The sequence below is a fragment of the Sorex fumeus genome, unplaced genomic scaffold (assembly GCF_029834395.1).
Source record: "Sorex fumeus unplaced genomic scaffold, SorFum_2.1 ptg000098l, whole genome shotgun sequence".
In the NCBI taxonomy this organism is placed as follows: Eukaryota; Metazoa; Chordata; class Mammalia; order Eulipotyphla; family Soricidae; genus Sorex; species Sorex fumeus.
Genome location: NW_026606155.1, coordinates 55,812,450 through 55,829,246, shown reverse-complemented (window position 1 = coordinate 55,829,246; position 16,797 = coordinate 55,812,450). Strand labels below are relative to the sequence as shown.

Sequence of the window (16,797 nt, the reverse complement as noted above, 5' to 3'; positions counted from 1 at the left end):
AGTAATTTTACCCAGCTCTTGTGCAACAGGCAGCTCTTGATTATGATCTGAGAACAATGATTACATCACCAGCACAGAGAATGACAATGTGGCTTAGCATGTTTGGTTTTCTTCTGAAGGATTTAACTCTATTGCCTGTGACATTGCCTATTTAGATAAAAGGGAGTAGCTAATACTTAAGAGTGGGCCCTTCATAAGGAAAATCAGTTTCTAGGTTGTGGGTTCATTAACATAATTTCAGTGTTCTTGGTTGCTTTCTAGTATGTTATTTTCGAAGCTTGTTCTCCATAACACTTGTGCTCTGGCTCTTTTTATGGAGAACAAGCTTCGAAAATATTTTACATAGTAAAAATTGTGTATTGTGTTTATTTTTTGAATCATACATGGAGATGCTCAGAGGTTACTCCTGGCTCTGCACTCAGGAATCACTCCAGGTGCTTGGGGGGACCATATGGGAAGCCAGACATCGAACCCCAGCTGGCCAAGTGCAAGTGTCCTACTCACTGTACTGTCTCTCTGGCTTCTCCATTTGATTTTTATCAGTTACCAAATTCAGGATTTTTTTCAATATAGATTTTTAAGGTACTAATATACACTTAAAAATATTATATAAAATATATGCCAAGGAGTGACGTCCATGAAATTGGCTTCTGGGTCGGTTGTCACAACTCCACCTATAGCACCCCTTTACTCACTGAATGTCAAAACAGGATCAGAGTGTGGAAACATAAGAAGGCAGGATGTATTAGAATCAGAAATCTTTCTTCAGGATATGAGGTGCTTAGTAAACCTTTATCTTCATGTTAGGAGAATTGAACATAAGCTTTTAAAAAAATGGAATTGAAAGAGGAAGAGGTAAGTTATTATGACTAGTGTACAAAAAAGAAATTACATTTGAATGTAGCACTGAAGTTAAGTTTTACTGAGTTTTTGCTATGGGGGAAACCTTTAGATAAAAAAAATATTTCTTGAGTAATTTTGTTTCTGTTTTAATATTTGAATGAGTTATTGAAAAATTGGAAAGGGAGGGCAAATGGAGTAGAAAATTTAATATCTTTAATATTTTATTTATAAATTTAATATTTATAAGCAAGTAAGTCATAAAAATAAAAAATCTTGGAATTTCATGAAAATATTCAGGATTGAAGGATATTTATTAAGTAAGAGTAATTCTTTTAAATTCTAAAGATATAATTTCATTATAATTTTAGTACATATTCAGTTTAATTTTAATACGCTAACATGCTTGAAGGATGTTTGTAAAGACCTTTGTTTTTGTTTTTTTGGGGTCGAACCCTGAATCAGGAGCTCAGCGCTTACCTGGCTCTGCTCAAACTCACGGATCATTCTTGGAGGGCCTGGGGAGGGGGGACCTTTTGGGGTGCCGGGGACGGAAACCGGGTTGGCTGCATGCGAGGTCAGGCCCGCAGCACTCTCTCATGCCCCCTGTATAGCACCTTCATTGGGAGAATTATTAAGCAGTTTCTGCCACTCTCCGACACTGGAAGTTCCTGAAACTCCTTAGGCGGATATGGCAAACAGTGAGAGCACTTTGAATTCTGAAAAACAGGCCACATTTTGCTCATGAACATCACCTGCTGTCAAGTTGGGCAATGATTTGGTTTCTTTCTTTTTTTTTTGGCACAACCGTCCTATTGCTTTTAGAACCGACGTTAGAGGCAGCTGCTAAAGATGTCAGAATTTGTTCTTCTCGGTTATCTTGCTGGGCAGATGAGTCGGCTCCATGTGCAAGCAAGGCAGGCCCAGGGAAGCGCTCCCCTTAACACCTGTGTCAGCTAAAACCGGCCGCTCCCTGCAAGCCCAGCCCTGGGGTAGGATCCAGCGTTCCTAAATATAGGGTCCTGACTTTAGAGGACGAGGCTCCGCTTTTAGCTCCCATTCGCACAGGAGAAGGCACGCGCCCAGCCTAGGTCCAGGTGGTTGATTAAGAAGCGAAGAGCTAAGGAAAAGTTAAGACGGTTCTGACCCGCGAGTGCCCAGGTAAACCCAGGTATGAATGAGGAAGGCCCCAGGCCCTCTGCTTTCGCCCTGCGGGCAACTCCGACCACGCTGCGGGGCGGGAGGTTAAACCCCGCCCGGCCGGCAGCTGAGCCCGCACGCCTGCCCCAACCCAAGTCGCAGGTCCGGACACGGTAGGACGTACGGGCGCGATCGCACGCCGGTGACTCTGGGCAGTGAAAGCGGCAGCGGGTTCGCCAGGGTGGGCTGGGTCCCCGATTAAGGAGGCCGTCGAATTTCTCTTGCGGGAGGCTGAACGAGGTCTCCCCGCAGGGTCGCAGGAGGCAGGTTCCCGGGGGTGAGGTGGGTGGGGTGGAGGCTGGGCCCGGAGCCCGCCCCGAGGTCGAGGGGCATTTAAGAACGGCCACGCCGCCCCCGCGGCCCCGCGAGTTGTGGGTGGGTGGGTGGGAGGGCGGTGACTCAGGGCCCTGCTCCGGGCTCCTGTGGCCTGTACAAGCGCGCTGAGCTGGAGGCCGAACCCCTCTAGCCCCAGCACTCGGCAAAAGTGCCCGCCTTCGGCGTTGCGCCCGGTACCGCGCCAGGAACAGCGCCGGCCCCTTTAAGAGCAAACCACCCGGACACGTCGACGGAGCTCGCGCGAAGTGGGAGGGGCGAGGGGCCGGCTCCCCCACCCCCCAGCCCCCGCCTCCCCGCCGCGTCCCGGCCCGAACCAATCCCAGGGGGTGGGGCGGCGAGGAGTGGGCGCGCCCCCCGGCTCCCGCGCCGCAGACGTGCGGCTGCCCGGCCTCGGGACTGGGACTGTAAGGAACCGGCCGGGGTTTCCAGGCTCGGCCGAGTCGACGCTCCAGGCGGGGTGGTGAGGGTCTGGCCCCGACCCCCCTGCAGCCGGCTCCTCAGTTGGTTTGCTCCGATCGCGGGTGCGGGTTTTGGGTTCCGGGCGGAACGCTGCGTGTTCTCTGCCGATTGTCGTTGCCCGGTAAGGGCCTGGCAGCGGCCGTGGCCGCGGCGGCCAGGTAGCCTTGGCGCCATGGAGGGCCCCAGGACTGCCCCGCAGCCGTACTTGGGGCTGGTCCTGGAAGAGCTGCGGAGGGTGAGTCCTGGCGCGATCAGAGTTGCGTGGCCCAGGGGTCGCGGGGGTCTCCGGGGGAAGGAATCTGCAGAGTTTGGCTTTGGTGACCGAGAGGCTGTGTGTGCTAGGGGATCCCGAAGCTGGTTCTCACCTGCCCTGTGTCCAAGACTGTAGCCAGGTTTGTAGGTGTGTGTGTGGGTGTGTGTGTGTGTGTGTGTGTGAGAGAGATGCTTGGGCTGTGTGTGTGTGATGCTTGGACTGTGTTGCTTGGGCTTTATGTGTGTGTGTATTGCTTGGGCTGTGTGTGTTGCTTGGGCTGTGTGTGTGTGTATGTGATGCTTGGGCTGTGTGTGTTGCTTGGGCTTATGTGTGTATGCGGCTTGGATTGTGTGTGTGTGTGTGTGTGTTGCTTGGACTGTGTGTGTGTGAGATGCTTGGACGGTGTGTATTGCTTGGGCTTTATATGTGTGTGATGCTTGGGCTTGTGTGTGTGTGTGTGTGTGTGTGATGAGGGGACCTGGGAATCAGTGAAGAGAGCCTTTGCTCCATTGGGCCATTTGCACGGTGGTAGCTGTTTTCCGGTTCCTAAAAACAAATTAGTCTTGCAGTCATGTTGTTTATTTTGAATTTGAGTCAGTGACACATGAGGTTCTCCCAACTTGGAGAAACTTACACTATGAAATAGTTTCTTGTAGTGATGAGACTTGTCTTGAAAAGCATCCAAGCCTGGATGGGGGTTGGCATGCTGCTTCTTTATTTTCTAGTGGTAAGGAATAATTTTGAAATACTTTGGGATAAATGAGATTGTTTTTGATTTCTTTCTGTATCTTGTTAATGTTGAGGTCGTGCTAATGTTCAATCTGGAGATATTAAGCTCCTTAGGTGCAAAATTATTTTTTTTCAGGTCCAGTTTATTAGTTTATAGAAATTTTTCTTTATTTTCCTTGATTATTTTTTATTGAGTTACCTTGAGATACAGTTACAAAGTTGTTCATGAATGGGTTTCAGTCATACAATGTTCCAATACTTTACCAGTGTGCATTTCCCACCTCCAATGTCCCTAGTTTCCCTCCCACCAGTCCCCACCCCCAGCCTGCCACTGTGACAGGCACCCGCCCCCCCCCCCCCCCATTGTGGTTTGCAACACAGGTACTGAAAGATTATCATGTATATCCTTTTACCACCTTTCAGCACTCAGTTCTTGTCCAGAGTGATTATTTCAAGCTGTCATTGTCTGAGTAGTCTCTTATCATGGTCATCATGGTCTCTTTTTGCAGAGATTTCCCTCTCAAGTATTAGGTTTTTTTTTTCTCTCAAGTTTTTAATACGTGTTTAGTGACATTCTTAGGGGCATTTATGTCTCTGTTTATAAACTAGAATAGCATACAAATTGTACTAAAAATAAAAAACTTTCAAAATATTGGGAGAATTAGGATTATTGGTTTCTTATTGCATAAATTAAGAAATGTTGTTGCATGTCACAGAAATAGTATGGGGTAAAGCCTTTGCCTTGTCTGCTATGGATCCTAATGCAATCCTGGCACTGCTGTGGTTCCTTGAGCACCTCCAGGAGCACTGCCAGCACAGATCCAGGATTATTACCCAGCTCAGCCAGGTGTGGCCGCAGACCCTCCCACCCCCAAAGATTATTGTTGCATGGTCTTGTTGCACATATGCATATAGGTGTATATGTATGTATGTATAAATGAATGATAGTTCTGTAGGAATTATAAATGGACAAGTTCAGGCTTCTGATACCATACGAGGTGCCAGGGATGTAATCCAGGGTCTCCATACACACAAGGCAGGAATTCTGTCAAGTTATGTCCTCAGCCTGATATCATTCTGTTAAGGGAGAAAAGATTCTTACCCCCTAATCCATACAGTACATAGTAGAAACTAACGAATTGCTTATGATTGTGTACACAGAATATGCTAGGAAAATTGAAGGGTGTACAAAACTACCTTTCCATGAGTGTTTAGGAAAATGTTTTTAGACTGAGTAAATACTTTAAGCAAGGGTGGGATCAAACAGCATGGTATGTGCAACTAGTTTGGAACTGTCTAATATGGGAGGGTAAAGTGTGAATGTTGTGCAGTAATGCTGGCTGGAGGTTTAAGTGGCTTCTAAGTGCTTTGTGTGCAGGAGATCCAGAAGTTTCAGTGGTTAAACTTTTGATTTAAATAGATATCACTTGCCTTGCATGGGACTGACCCATGTTCAATTCTCAAGACCGTGTATGGTTCACCAGACCCTGCCAGGAGGAACCCTGAGCACTGCTGGTTGTGGCCAAAAATAAATCACGACAATCACGATCACGATCATCCTGTTGGTCATCGATTGCCTTGAGCAGGCCCCAGTAACGTCTCCTTCGTCCTAGCCCTGAGATTTTTAAAAAGTGCTAAAATAAATAAGTAAATGTAGCTTATAGGCTGGATATAAAGAAAATAGTCTGGAGAGATGGTGCAGAGGTTAAGGCACTTGTTTGCACATGACTGACCCTGGTTTGATCCCTGGCACTGCATTTGGAGTGATCCCTGAGCACAGAACCAAGAGTAAGCCTTGAGCACCACTGGGTATGGCTTAAATACCATGAAAAAGAAAAAGGAATGAAAAAGAAAACTAGAAACAAGATGGAACCGAGAGATAACATTAGTCAAGGTGGAATAGAGAGTATTACTGAATGAGGAAATATTTAGTAGGAAATGGATAGAATTGTATTCATTGAATGGGAATCACATCCAGGTTTCTGACTGTAGCACCTTATTCACAAAGAGGGACTGATTTATGCTGGAAAAGAAGCATATTTGAGGTAAGAGACAATTTTATTTTTTAATTTTTAATTTTTTTTTTTTTTTTTGCTTTTTGGGTCACACCCAGCAATGCTCAGGGGTTACTCTTGGCTCTGCACTCAGGAATTATTCCTGGCAGTGCTTGGGGGACCATATGGGATGCCAGGGATAGAACCCGTGCCGGACGCGTGCAAGGCTAATGCCCTACCCGGTGTATTATCGCTCCGGCCCCAAAAGACAATTTTAGATTGTACATATTTCCATTTTTATCAAAAACAGCAGTAATCAGAATGTAATGTTTGTAGTAATGTCCATGAAGAGAGACTTGAAGGAAAGTTTATATTTTGAAGATTTTTTCCCCCTAGTACTTTAACAAGTGTCTTTACCAGGATGATTTACTGTGTTGGCTGGGAGATGGGCTGGCACAGCACTGCTTTACTTAGTTTTTTTTTCTTTGGGGTGGGGGGTTTGGTTTGTTTTTGTTTTGGAGCTGCTCCTGGGGATGATCAGTGCTTACTCCTGGCTCTACACTCAGGAATTAGTTCTGACGGTGCTCTGTGGACCGTAAGGGGTACGGGGGATCAAACCCAGGTGAGCCAAATGTAAGACTACGGCCCTACCTGGTGTGCTATTGCTCTGGCCCCAGGAGTTTTTTTTTTCTTTTTAATAAACTTAAAAAATTACTTTCTGAGATGCAATTCATATAATTCAAAATTCACCCTTTGATAATACTATTGTTACGCTCTGATATTTATTTATTTGTTTAGTTTTTGGCCTCTTCCCAGTGACTCTCTGGGGACCCTGTGGAGCTGAGATAGAACCTCGTTAGGGTTTCTGAATGCTAAGCATATGCTTCAACTTGTTGTTTGTTGCCCCAGCTCCCCAGTTTGGTGACTTAATTTTTTTCATGTTCACTATATTGTGCTACTATCGCCACAATTTGAGAACATCTAACTTGGGAGAAGCCCCATACTTCCAGCAGTCAACGTCTGTTTTTCTGTTTTGTCATTCCTTAGTAACTATCAAATACTTTCTCTATGAATTGTCTATTCTGAACAGTCAATGTGAATAGAATCATGTAACACGTGGCCCATTGTGTATCATATTGATATCTGTATATACATTTTTGGCCTCCTAAGTGGTCCTCAGAAGGTCTGGGGGGAGCTTCACAAGTGATTCTTGGCAGTTGAGTGGCTGTCAGTTCAGCACAGGGTCTGAGGATTCAATGCTGCTTTAGGTTCTGTAATGCTGGGGATAACCCCTGGCCCACACAGTGATGCTAAGAATGGAACCCGGGTACTAATCTTTCTGTTATCTTCCTGCCCTTGTATAACATTCTTCACACTCTCTTGAGTCTTCCACATTGTAAGATGTAATAGAATTTCATTCTTTATCATGAATAATATTATGTTGCATGGCTGTGTACCACATTTTACTATAGGTTCAGAGTTTGGGATATTTGAGTTTTTCACTTTTAGCTATTGTGAATAATGCTGAGATGAACATTTGTATACAAGATTTTTTTTTTTTTTTTGCTTTTTGGGTCACACCTGGCGATGCACAGGGGTTACTCCTGGCTCTGCACTCAGGAATTATCCCTGGCAGTGCTCAGGGGACCATATGGGATGCTGGGAATCGAACCTGGGTTGGCCGCGTGCAAGGCAAATGCCCTACCTGCTGTGCTGTCACTCCAGCCTCAAGATTTTTTTTTTAAATGAATGTTTTTAGTTCTCTTGGGTATATTCCTGGGTGTGGAATTATTGATTCATATTTACCATATATTTAACTTTTTGAGACATTGCCAAGATGTTTTCCACAGAGGCTACACCATTTTATTTACGTAAAAGTAGTTTCAGCGTTCTTTTTCATATCCTCAACAATTAAAACAGAAAAACCCAGCCTATTGAGTGAGAAGTGGTATCTCTGGGATTTTGATTTGCATTTTCCTAATGGCTAGTGAGATTAATATCTTTGCATGTGTTTATTGGCCATTTGAGTACCTTTGTATTTGGAGAAATATCTTCGTTTTGCCTTTTCAAAAAATTGGATTGTTTTGACTATTGAAATAATTCATTGCATCTTTATCAGACATGGGATTTGTGAATATTTCCTCCCATTCTAGTGCGTTTTTTTAACCATCTTTATGGTTTCCTTAGAAGTACCATGATTTCTTTTTTTTATAGCTTTTTTTGGGATCACACCTGGCGATGCACAGAGGTTACTCCTGACTTTGCACTCAGGAATTACTCCTGGTGGTGCTCAGGGAACTATATGGGATGCTGGGGATTGAATCCGGGTTGGCAGCCTGCAAGGCAAACCCCTTCCCCGCTGTACTATGGCTCCAGCCTCGAAGTACAGTGGTTTTAAATTTTTATGGAATTTATCTGTAATGTTTTCTTTGGATAGTACTTTATGTGTCCTATTTAAGAAACTTGTTTCAGATAAGGTCACTGAGATTTATGCCTATGTCTTCCTTCCTTCCTTCCTTCCTTCCTTCCTTCCTTCCTTCCTTCCTTCCTTCCTTCCTCCCTCCCTCCCTCCCTCCCTCCCTCACATTCGGCTATGCACAGGGGTTACTTCTGGCTCATGCACTCAGGAATTACTCCTGGCGGTGCTCGGGGGTCCATATGGGATGCTGTGAATCGAACCTGGGTTGGCTGCGTGCAAGGCAAGCATCTTACCCGCTGTGCTATTCCTCCAGCCCCCTATGTCTATATTTCTAAGAGTTTCAGATTTTGTACTAAAAGTATGTGGTTCATTTTCAGTTAATTTTTACAAAGTATATAAAATCTGGGTATGACTTTATTTGCATGTAGATAATCACTTGTTCCAGTATCATTTGTTGAAGACTGTTATTTATTGATTTGTTTTGGTACTACTGTTGAGAATTAATTGACCATAAATCTCACAGTTTATTTCTGGATATTCATTTCTGTTGGGCCAGAGGTTTTCAAGCCATTGCCAAACTGTTTTGTTTATTCTAGCTTATAGTAAGCTTTGGAGTAGGGCAGGTGTGAGCTCCCATAATTGCTTTTAGTTTTCAGTATTACTTTGGTGATTTTGGTTCTGTAGCATTTACTTTTGCAAGAGACAGTTGGAATTTTGATAGGGATTACATTGATTAATAATTCAGTTTGGGAAAGTTTCCATTTTGACAATACTGAATTTCCATTCTATAACCAAGAGATGTCATTGATATTTTCTGTTGTTTCTGGGCCACATCCAGGGTTGCCTAGGGCTCTGCACTCAGGGTTCACTCCTGACAGGGCCTGGGGAACCATATGGGATGCTGGAGATTGAACCTAGGTTGGCTGCCTACAAGTCAAGCACTCAATCTACGGTCTTATCTTTCTGGTCTTATTTTATTCACTGCATTTGAAAAAAATCTTCTCTAATTTCTTCCAACAATGTTTTGCATTTTTTCTGATTATAGAATTTAGGTTATACTTGGCAGTGCTAGGGGCTACTCCTGGCTTTATAATTCATTACTTCAAAAAAAATAATAAAATATTGAATTTTTTAGGACACGACCTCAGATCTAGAGTGCATGTGGGAGCCCTGGATTTTATTCCCTGTACTGCATAGTTCCCTAAGCGCCAAGCTGGGAGAAGCTTCTGAGCAACACTGAATGCAGTTAAATTTAAAATAAATAAATAAGTGCACTGTCTGTAGCACTGTCCTCCCATTGTTTATCGATTTGCTCGAGCGGGCACCAGTAACATCTCCACTGTGAGACTCATTACTGTTTTTGGCATATCGAATATGCCACGGGGAAGCTTGCCAGGCTCTGCCATGCAGGCGGTATACTCTCAGTACCTTGCTGGGCTCTCCGAGAGGGATGGAGGAATCGAACCCAGGTTGGCTGCATGCAAGGCAAACACCCTACCTGCTATGCTATCACTCCAGCCAAAATAAATAAATAATGAAAAAGAAACCTTTGATTCCAGGACAAAATGTCATTTGGACCAGGGATGTGGCTCAGCTGTAGAGCCCTTGCCTTGCATGCATGAAGCCCTAGATTCAATCTGTCACTAAAATAATTAAAGAGCTGAATCAATCCTGAATTCTTTGAATACATTCCATTCAATCATTGTATATAATTTTTTTAATTTGCTACTGGATCTGATGTTTTATCGTTGAGGATTTCTATTTCAATTTTTATTTGGGTGTCATAGCAGCTAATATTGGCCTCTGAACAAGTTAGGGTGAGCTCTCCCACCTTTGTATTTTGGAAGATTTAAAAAATGATTAGTGTTGATTCTTCTGTAAACTTTATTTGTTTGTTTTTGGGCCACACTTACTTGCTCAGACCCTAGTCCTGGCTCTGTGCTCAGAGATCACTCCTGGTGAGCTTGGGGGACCATATCTAGAACCAGGATCGAACCTGAGTCGGCTACATGCAAGGCTTTATGCCCTACCTGCCGTACTATTGCTCCAACCTGTTCTGTATTTTTTTTGAAGCGCTCACTTGTTAATCCATTTGGTCCTGGGCTTTTCTTTATTGGAAGTTCGTTTTGTTAAATCCATTTGTTTCTAAGTCCATTTTTCTCACTTATAGGTTTATGGATTTGATTCCATTTGTTTCTAAGTCAGTTTACTTGTAGGTATATGGATTAAAGATGAATTATTGAAACTTAGATTCTTTGCTGTTTCTTAGTCCATTGATTCAGCCAACTTGAAGCTTTAGCTTAGAGTATAACATCTTTTGTGATAGAAGGGCTGATAAAGTGATATTTAAGATGTGTGCCTACACTAAGATATGCCCTTATACATGATGATTTGTCTTTAAGAGATGCTTTTAGAATTTCCCTTGTCTTATTTTAATGGACTGATGGAGAGAGCGATAGCACAGTGGTAGGGCGTTTGCCTTGCACGCAGCCGACCCGAGTTCGATTCCTCCGCCCCTCTCAGAGAGCCCGGCAAGCTACCGAGAGTATCTCGCCCGCACGGCAGAGCCTGGCAAGCTCCCCGTGACGTATTCGATATGCCAGACACAGTAACAACAAAGTCTCCAATGGAGACGTTACTGGGCCCGCTCGAGCAAATCGATGAACAACGGGAGAACAGTGACAGTGACAGTATTTTAATGGACAGTCTAAAGAAATAGTAATAGATTGTTGAAATAGTGTTCATTTCATGTTAGAAATGGTTGAAAAGCTCAGAGAATATATAAATGGTAAAAGGTAAAATTTTGCGGAGTTCATGCCCAAGTCAATCAGCCTGATCAATGGCTGAATAAATAACAATTCTCCTACATTAAAATTTAAAAAAATAAAAGGTAAAATTTTTTTCTCTCTCTAGTATGGTGTATTGGATTTCTTAGGCAGACATACTTTTTTTTTCTTTTTAATTTTGAAATACAAGCTTTTTTTTTTTCTTTTTTGAGTCATACACAACAATGCTCAGGGGTTACTCCTGGCTCTGTACTCAGGAGTTAACTCATGGTGGTTTTTTGGGGACCATATGGAATGCGGGGGATTGAACTTGTGTATGAAAGGCAAATGCCCTACCCTCTGTACTATTGGTCTGGCCCCTTTAAAGGAAATAATTCAGTGTTTCTACTGATGTCATTTATCTGGGAACTCTGGTAAGTTGCATAATATAGGGAGAGGTGGGGAGGGAGGCAGCGATCTGCTTTGGTTTTTTTTGTTGGTTTTTGTTTTTTGAGTCACACCTGGAAGTGCTCATTACAAACTTTCATAGGGCTTACTTCTGGCTCTGTGATTTTAGGGATCACTCCTAGTAAGCTTGTTGGGAAGTTATGGGGTGCCAGGGATTGAACCCGGGTCAGGACCAAGCAAAGCAAGCACCTTAACTGCTGGACCGTCTCTCTTGTCCCTTGGGAATATATATATATATATATATTTTTTTTTTTGAAAGATACAGTCAGGTTTATTTACTATATCTGATGAACTATCAATAGCTTATGAAAGGAGTATATTTCTAGGTCAAAGTTTCAAAAAAAGAGTGTGGATAGATTTGCCTAAGGAGTTTTTTATATGTAGAAAAGATCTTATAAAAAGACTTTTCATAGACGTTTTGGTTGAATTCTGGAAAGTGTCAAATTTCATAAGACTTCAGGTTGTTCTTTAAAGGGTTTTTTTCCCCTTCTTTTTACTTTTCTTCTATAATGTTTTTTTTCGGGGGGGGTTCTGATAATAATGGGAATTATACCCTAGCAGTAGATAAAGATGTATAATGTTTGGACCCAGAGAAAGAGGAAGCGACAAGCAACTGCAAAAACCTTAGTATTTTTGTGTGAAGACATATTAGGGGAAGTTGAAAGCCACAGTTAAGTGTCACTCATGGCCTTTGGAGGAAGAATAATAGAAATTGTTTTTGCATGCTCAAAGAATATTACCTTTACAGGCAGATAAAAAAAAAAGTAAAAGGAATTGTAATGTTAGGATAAAGGAATTTATATCCAATTTTTTTTTTCTTTTTGGGTCACACCCGGCAATGCACATGGGTTACTCCTGGCTCAAGCACTCAGGAATTACTCCTGGCAGTGCTCGGGGGAATCATATGGGATGCTGGGAATTGAACCTGGATCAGCCGCCTTCAAGGCAAATACCCTACCCATTGTGCTATTGCTCCAGCCCCAAGATTCATATTCTAAACCCAAAGCTCTATTGCATTTTTTTTTTCTTTTTGGGTCACACCAAAACCCTGGCGATGCTCAGGGTTTTGCACTCAGGAATCACTCCTGGGAGTGCTCAGGGGACCATATGGGTTCCTGGGAATCGAACCCGGGTCAGCCGCCTGCGAGGCAAACGCCCTACCTGCTGTGCTATCACTCCAGCCCTCTGTACGGTTTTTAAAGTATGTTTTTCTGTATTTTTGCTCTTGTTACCTCCAGTCTGCCTCTTCTTGCTTCCCTATTCACTTCTTTTTTCTTAGTGTGAGTTCAAAGGAAAGCTAGATATTCCCTATTTGATTCCTTGTATTCCTCATCCTGTTATTCCATATATCACAGGTAGTGAGGTCATCTCGTATTTGCCCTTCTTCTGACTTGCTTCACTTAACATGGTATCCTGTAGTTCCATCCAAGCGTCAATGAATTTCATGATTTCATCTTTTTTTGGAATTGCAGGAGTTTGTAAACAAACAAACAAACAAACAAAAAAACCAAAAACATATTTTAGTTTACTCCTTATCAAATGCACGTGCAGATACTTCACCCATGTTGGTTTTATAGTTGTGGGTTGATTCCATTATTGTACTTGAAGTGCTATTTCAACAAGTTAATTTTAATTGTTTTCAAGGTGGTGGCAACATTACCTGAAGATATGAGACCAGGCCCTAATCCTTATGGTTTTCCATGGGAGTTAGTGATTTGTGTAGCTATCGTTGGAACTTTTGCTGTTTTCTTGCTATTGTGGAGAAGTTTTAAGTCGGTAAGTAGTCAGTATCAATATTATGTCCGAACAAAATGTTTATTCTATCGTTGACTTGAATTAGCAATATTTTATTACAGGTTAGGTAATATGACTGTGAGGGTATTAGAGTTTATGGTATTGGCACATAAAGTCATTGACTTACTTTCCCACTACCAGACCATTTGTGGTTTTGGGGATTCAACCAGAGATGACTGTGTGCATGATGAGCATCTTACCAGCTGCATTAACTCTGACCCCCTCTCGATCCTTGACACTCATGTGGTCCCCTAAGCCCCACCAAGAGTGTTATCTGAGAACAGAATGAGGAATAAGCTCTAAGTACTATTGAGTATGGTGCCTTCACTGTCCCCCATCCACTGCAAAAAAGAAAAAAAAAGAAGGTTCCTATTATATTTTGTGATAATCCCTCAATTTTATATCTTAATTCTATGTTTTCCTACATGCTTATATTACATTAATCCCCAAATTCTAAGTTTAACTTCCTTATACATGGATGTTTTTGGGGCACACCCGGCGAAGCACAGGGCTTACTCCTGGCTTTGCACTCAGGAATTACTCCTGGTGGTGCTGAGAGGACCATATGGCATGCTGGGAATTGAACCTGGGTCACTTGTGTACAAGGCAAATGCCCTACCTACTGTACTTTCGCTCCAGTCCCGATATGCTTCATTCTAGAGCACATGTAGTTTACCAGTTACACTAGTTCCTTGGTTGTCTCCTCTGTGGGTTTTTTTTTTTTAAAGGGATGTGTATTTTCCCTTTTTCTTTTTCTTGGTTTGTTTTTGGTCCTTATATACCCACTGGTGCTCTGGGGCTGCTGTTGGTCAGGTGCTCAGGGGGCGCTCTTGGCAGTGCCCAAGTACCCAGCCATGCCGAGCATCTAGCCCAGGCCTCTCTCGCAAGCAAAGCATGCACTTTAGTTTCTTGAGGTATTCTCTATTCCCTTTTCCTTCCTCAAATGTTTAGTATTAGTGTTTTCACTTATTTTATGAGGTAACTGTTATATGAGACAGTTTTGCAAGTAACAGGTTCATAAATTCATAACTTGTCAAATGCACGTTGCACACTATGCTCACAGACCCACCTCCTCTGGTAACATTTCTTACATGGTTATTAGGGGAGATGATACTAGAGAAGGCCTGGGATGGTTTGTTTTGGGGTTAGATAAGTTTTAATAACAGTGGGAAAAATGGAATTAAACAGGCATCCTTTAGGTAGAGTTATATTAATATACGGACACATATATGAATCTTCAGTAGGGAGACCTTAATATATAGCTTTTTAAAAATTGTTTTCTTATTGGAAATAGAGCTCTTTAAATTGGCAGTAGAAATTAATTAAATTAGACTTGCCTGAACATAAGTTTGTAATACAATTTTTGTTAAATATTTCAGATTAGAAGCCGACTTTATGTGGGTAAGTTTTTTTATTTTGGTTCTCATCATTGTTTATAGTATTAAAGTGAAAACAACTTATGATCATATTTACTCTTTTTCTTTTTTTTCCAGCAAGAGAGGGAAAGCTTGCTGTGGAACTTTCTTCACTAATAGAAGAAAAATGTAAATTACTTGAAAAATTGAGCCTTGTTAAAAAAGAGGTCAGTTTTCAAAATGTTAATATTCTTGTTATAGTTAGGGACTTTCCACTTCCTACTGTAAGTACTTCTGTATAGCTTATTTATCTCCTTATTTATCTCGATGTCAGAGATACAGGTTAACACACTTGCCTTGTGTGTGGCTAACTGTAGTTTGATTCCCAGCACTGCCTTGTCCCCTGTGCCCTGAGTGACCTCTGAGCCAAGAGCCTGGAGTGACCCCAAATGTCTTCCTCACCACTTCCTCACTTGGAAAGTTCAAGAGTTCTGTTGTCTCACACGATTGATTTGTGAACTAATTTTATTACTGTGGTAGAGGCATCATGGTGTCTCATAGTATTTGATTTGTATTTCTCTAATGAGTTTAAGCATTTTTAAAAATATGTTTTATTGACATTGGTTATTAGTTTCTAAAAATTTGTTTACTTTAAAGGGGGCCTCCCAAGAAGTTCTCAGGTGGCCTGGGGCAGTTCTCAAGAGATCTGGGACTGTATCTGAGGATTCTTGGAGAAACTGATGGTTCATTGTGAGAAAGCCCAGGATGTGGTGCTGCTCAAGTCCTCTGTTCCGGGGATTCCCTGGGCCACCCCAGAATTTCTCAGGTGGCCATGTTGTGCCAGTGATCAAATCCTGTACTTCCGCCCTGACCCTGGTTACTTTTTTGGTAAAATCTGTTCAGTTTTTTTTTTCAAAGATTTTAAAGATGTGTTTATCTATGTTTTTCCTGTTATGATATGTAAGAGTTTCATTTTGAGCAGAGAGCCATCTGGTTGTTTTTATTTCTTTTTTAATTTTTTGGTGCTGGGGATTGAACGTAGGGATTCACATATGCAATACATTAAAGTGTAGTACCCACTGAGAGATATCCCTGACCCCATTTTCTTATATTTTGTGATCCTTTGTCAAATATAGGTGTTGCAAATTCTGTTTTTACTCCAGGTTTGCCTCCTTTTTTTTTTGTTTCATATGAAGTTTTGGTAAGCTGAAGTTCTTTCTTTTGTTTTTGATTTTGGTGTGGAACCCATCAGTGCTCAGGGGCCAGACCTGGCCTTGTGCTCAGGGCCATGCTGGTGCTGTGGGAGACATATGTGGTGGCAAATCACATGCTAGGCAAATGCCTTAACCTTTTTACTGTCTCTGGCCCACAAAGTTCTTTTTTTTTTTTTTTTTTGTTGTTGTTGTTTTTATTGGGTCACACCTGGCAATGCTCAGGGGTTCCTCTTGACTCTGCACTCAGGAATTACTCCTGATGGTGCTGGGAGACCATATGGGATGCCAGAGATCGAACCCAGGTTGGCTGTGTGCAAGGCAAGTGTCCTACGTGCTGTAATATTGCACCGGCCCAGGCCCATGAAGTTCTTAATTATAATAGTATAATTATCAAATTTTCTTGAAGATGAGTGCTTTTTGCTACCGATGCAGAGAAAACTGTGTCTGCTTAAGGATATAAAGATAGTCTTCTGAGTTACTATTTGTTCATTTGTTTGTTTTTTTTTTTGAGCCACACCTGGCAATGCTCAGGGGTTACTTCTGGCTGTGCACTCAGGAGGCACTCTTGTCAGTGCTCAGGGGACTGTATGGGATGCCGGATATCCAACTCGGGCCGGCTGTATGCAAAGCCTGCTATGTACTACTATCTCTCTGGCCCCCTGGGTTATTATTTTTTCTTTTTTGGGGGTGGGGTGGGGTAGAGAGGTTTCTGCTATACCTGGTAGTGCTCAGGGACTATTCCTTGCTCTTTGTTCAAAATTCACTCATGTAGTGCTCTGGGGAACATGCATGATACTGGAATGTCACCTACAATTGCAAGGCAAGTGCTTTACCCTGTAGTATCTCTGTGGCTCCCAAAGTAAAATTTATGTGGGGCAGTTGGGCCACACCCAGTAATGCTCAGAGACTATACCTTCTTTTAATTTTTAAAATTTTTATTTGGTATTTTTGGGTCTCACCCAGTGATGCTC

The 16,797-nt window shown here is 42.4% G+C and overlaps 1 protein-coding gene across 7 annotated transcripts in view; it reads left to right on the top strand.

Moving 5' to 3' along the window:
* The window catches only part of MIA2 (MIA SH3 domain ER export factor 2), a 94,901-nt gene that overhangs the window by 20,562 nt on the left and 57,542 nt on the right, over window positions 1-16,797 (top strand). For 4 of the 7 annotated variants that reach the window (XM_056133774.1, XM_056133769.1, XM_056133770.1 and 1 more), the window contains exons 7-9: window positions 13,108-13,239; window positions 14,637-14,658; window positions 14,751-14,839. In XM_056133774.1, the coding sequence (XP_055989749.1) occupies window positions 13,108-13,239; window positions 14,637-14,658; window positions 14,751-14,839 (243 nt within the window). Of the gene's footprint in view, window positions 1-837; window positions 856-1,878; window positions 2,012-2,757; window positions 3,071-13,107; window positions 13,240-14,636; window positions 14,659-14,750; window positions 14,840-16,797 lie in introns of those variants that run through there. The other 3 variants (XM_056133772.1, XM_056133773.1, XM_056133771.1) reach the window with 3 other exon arrangements.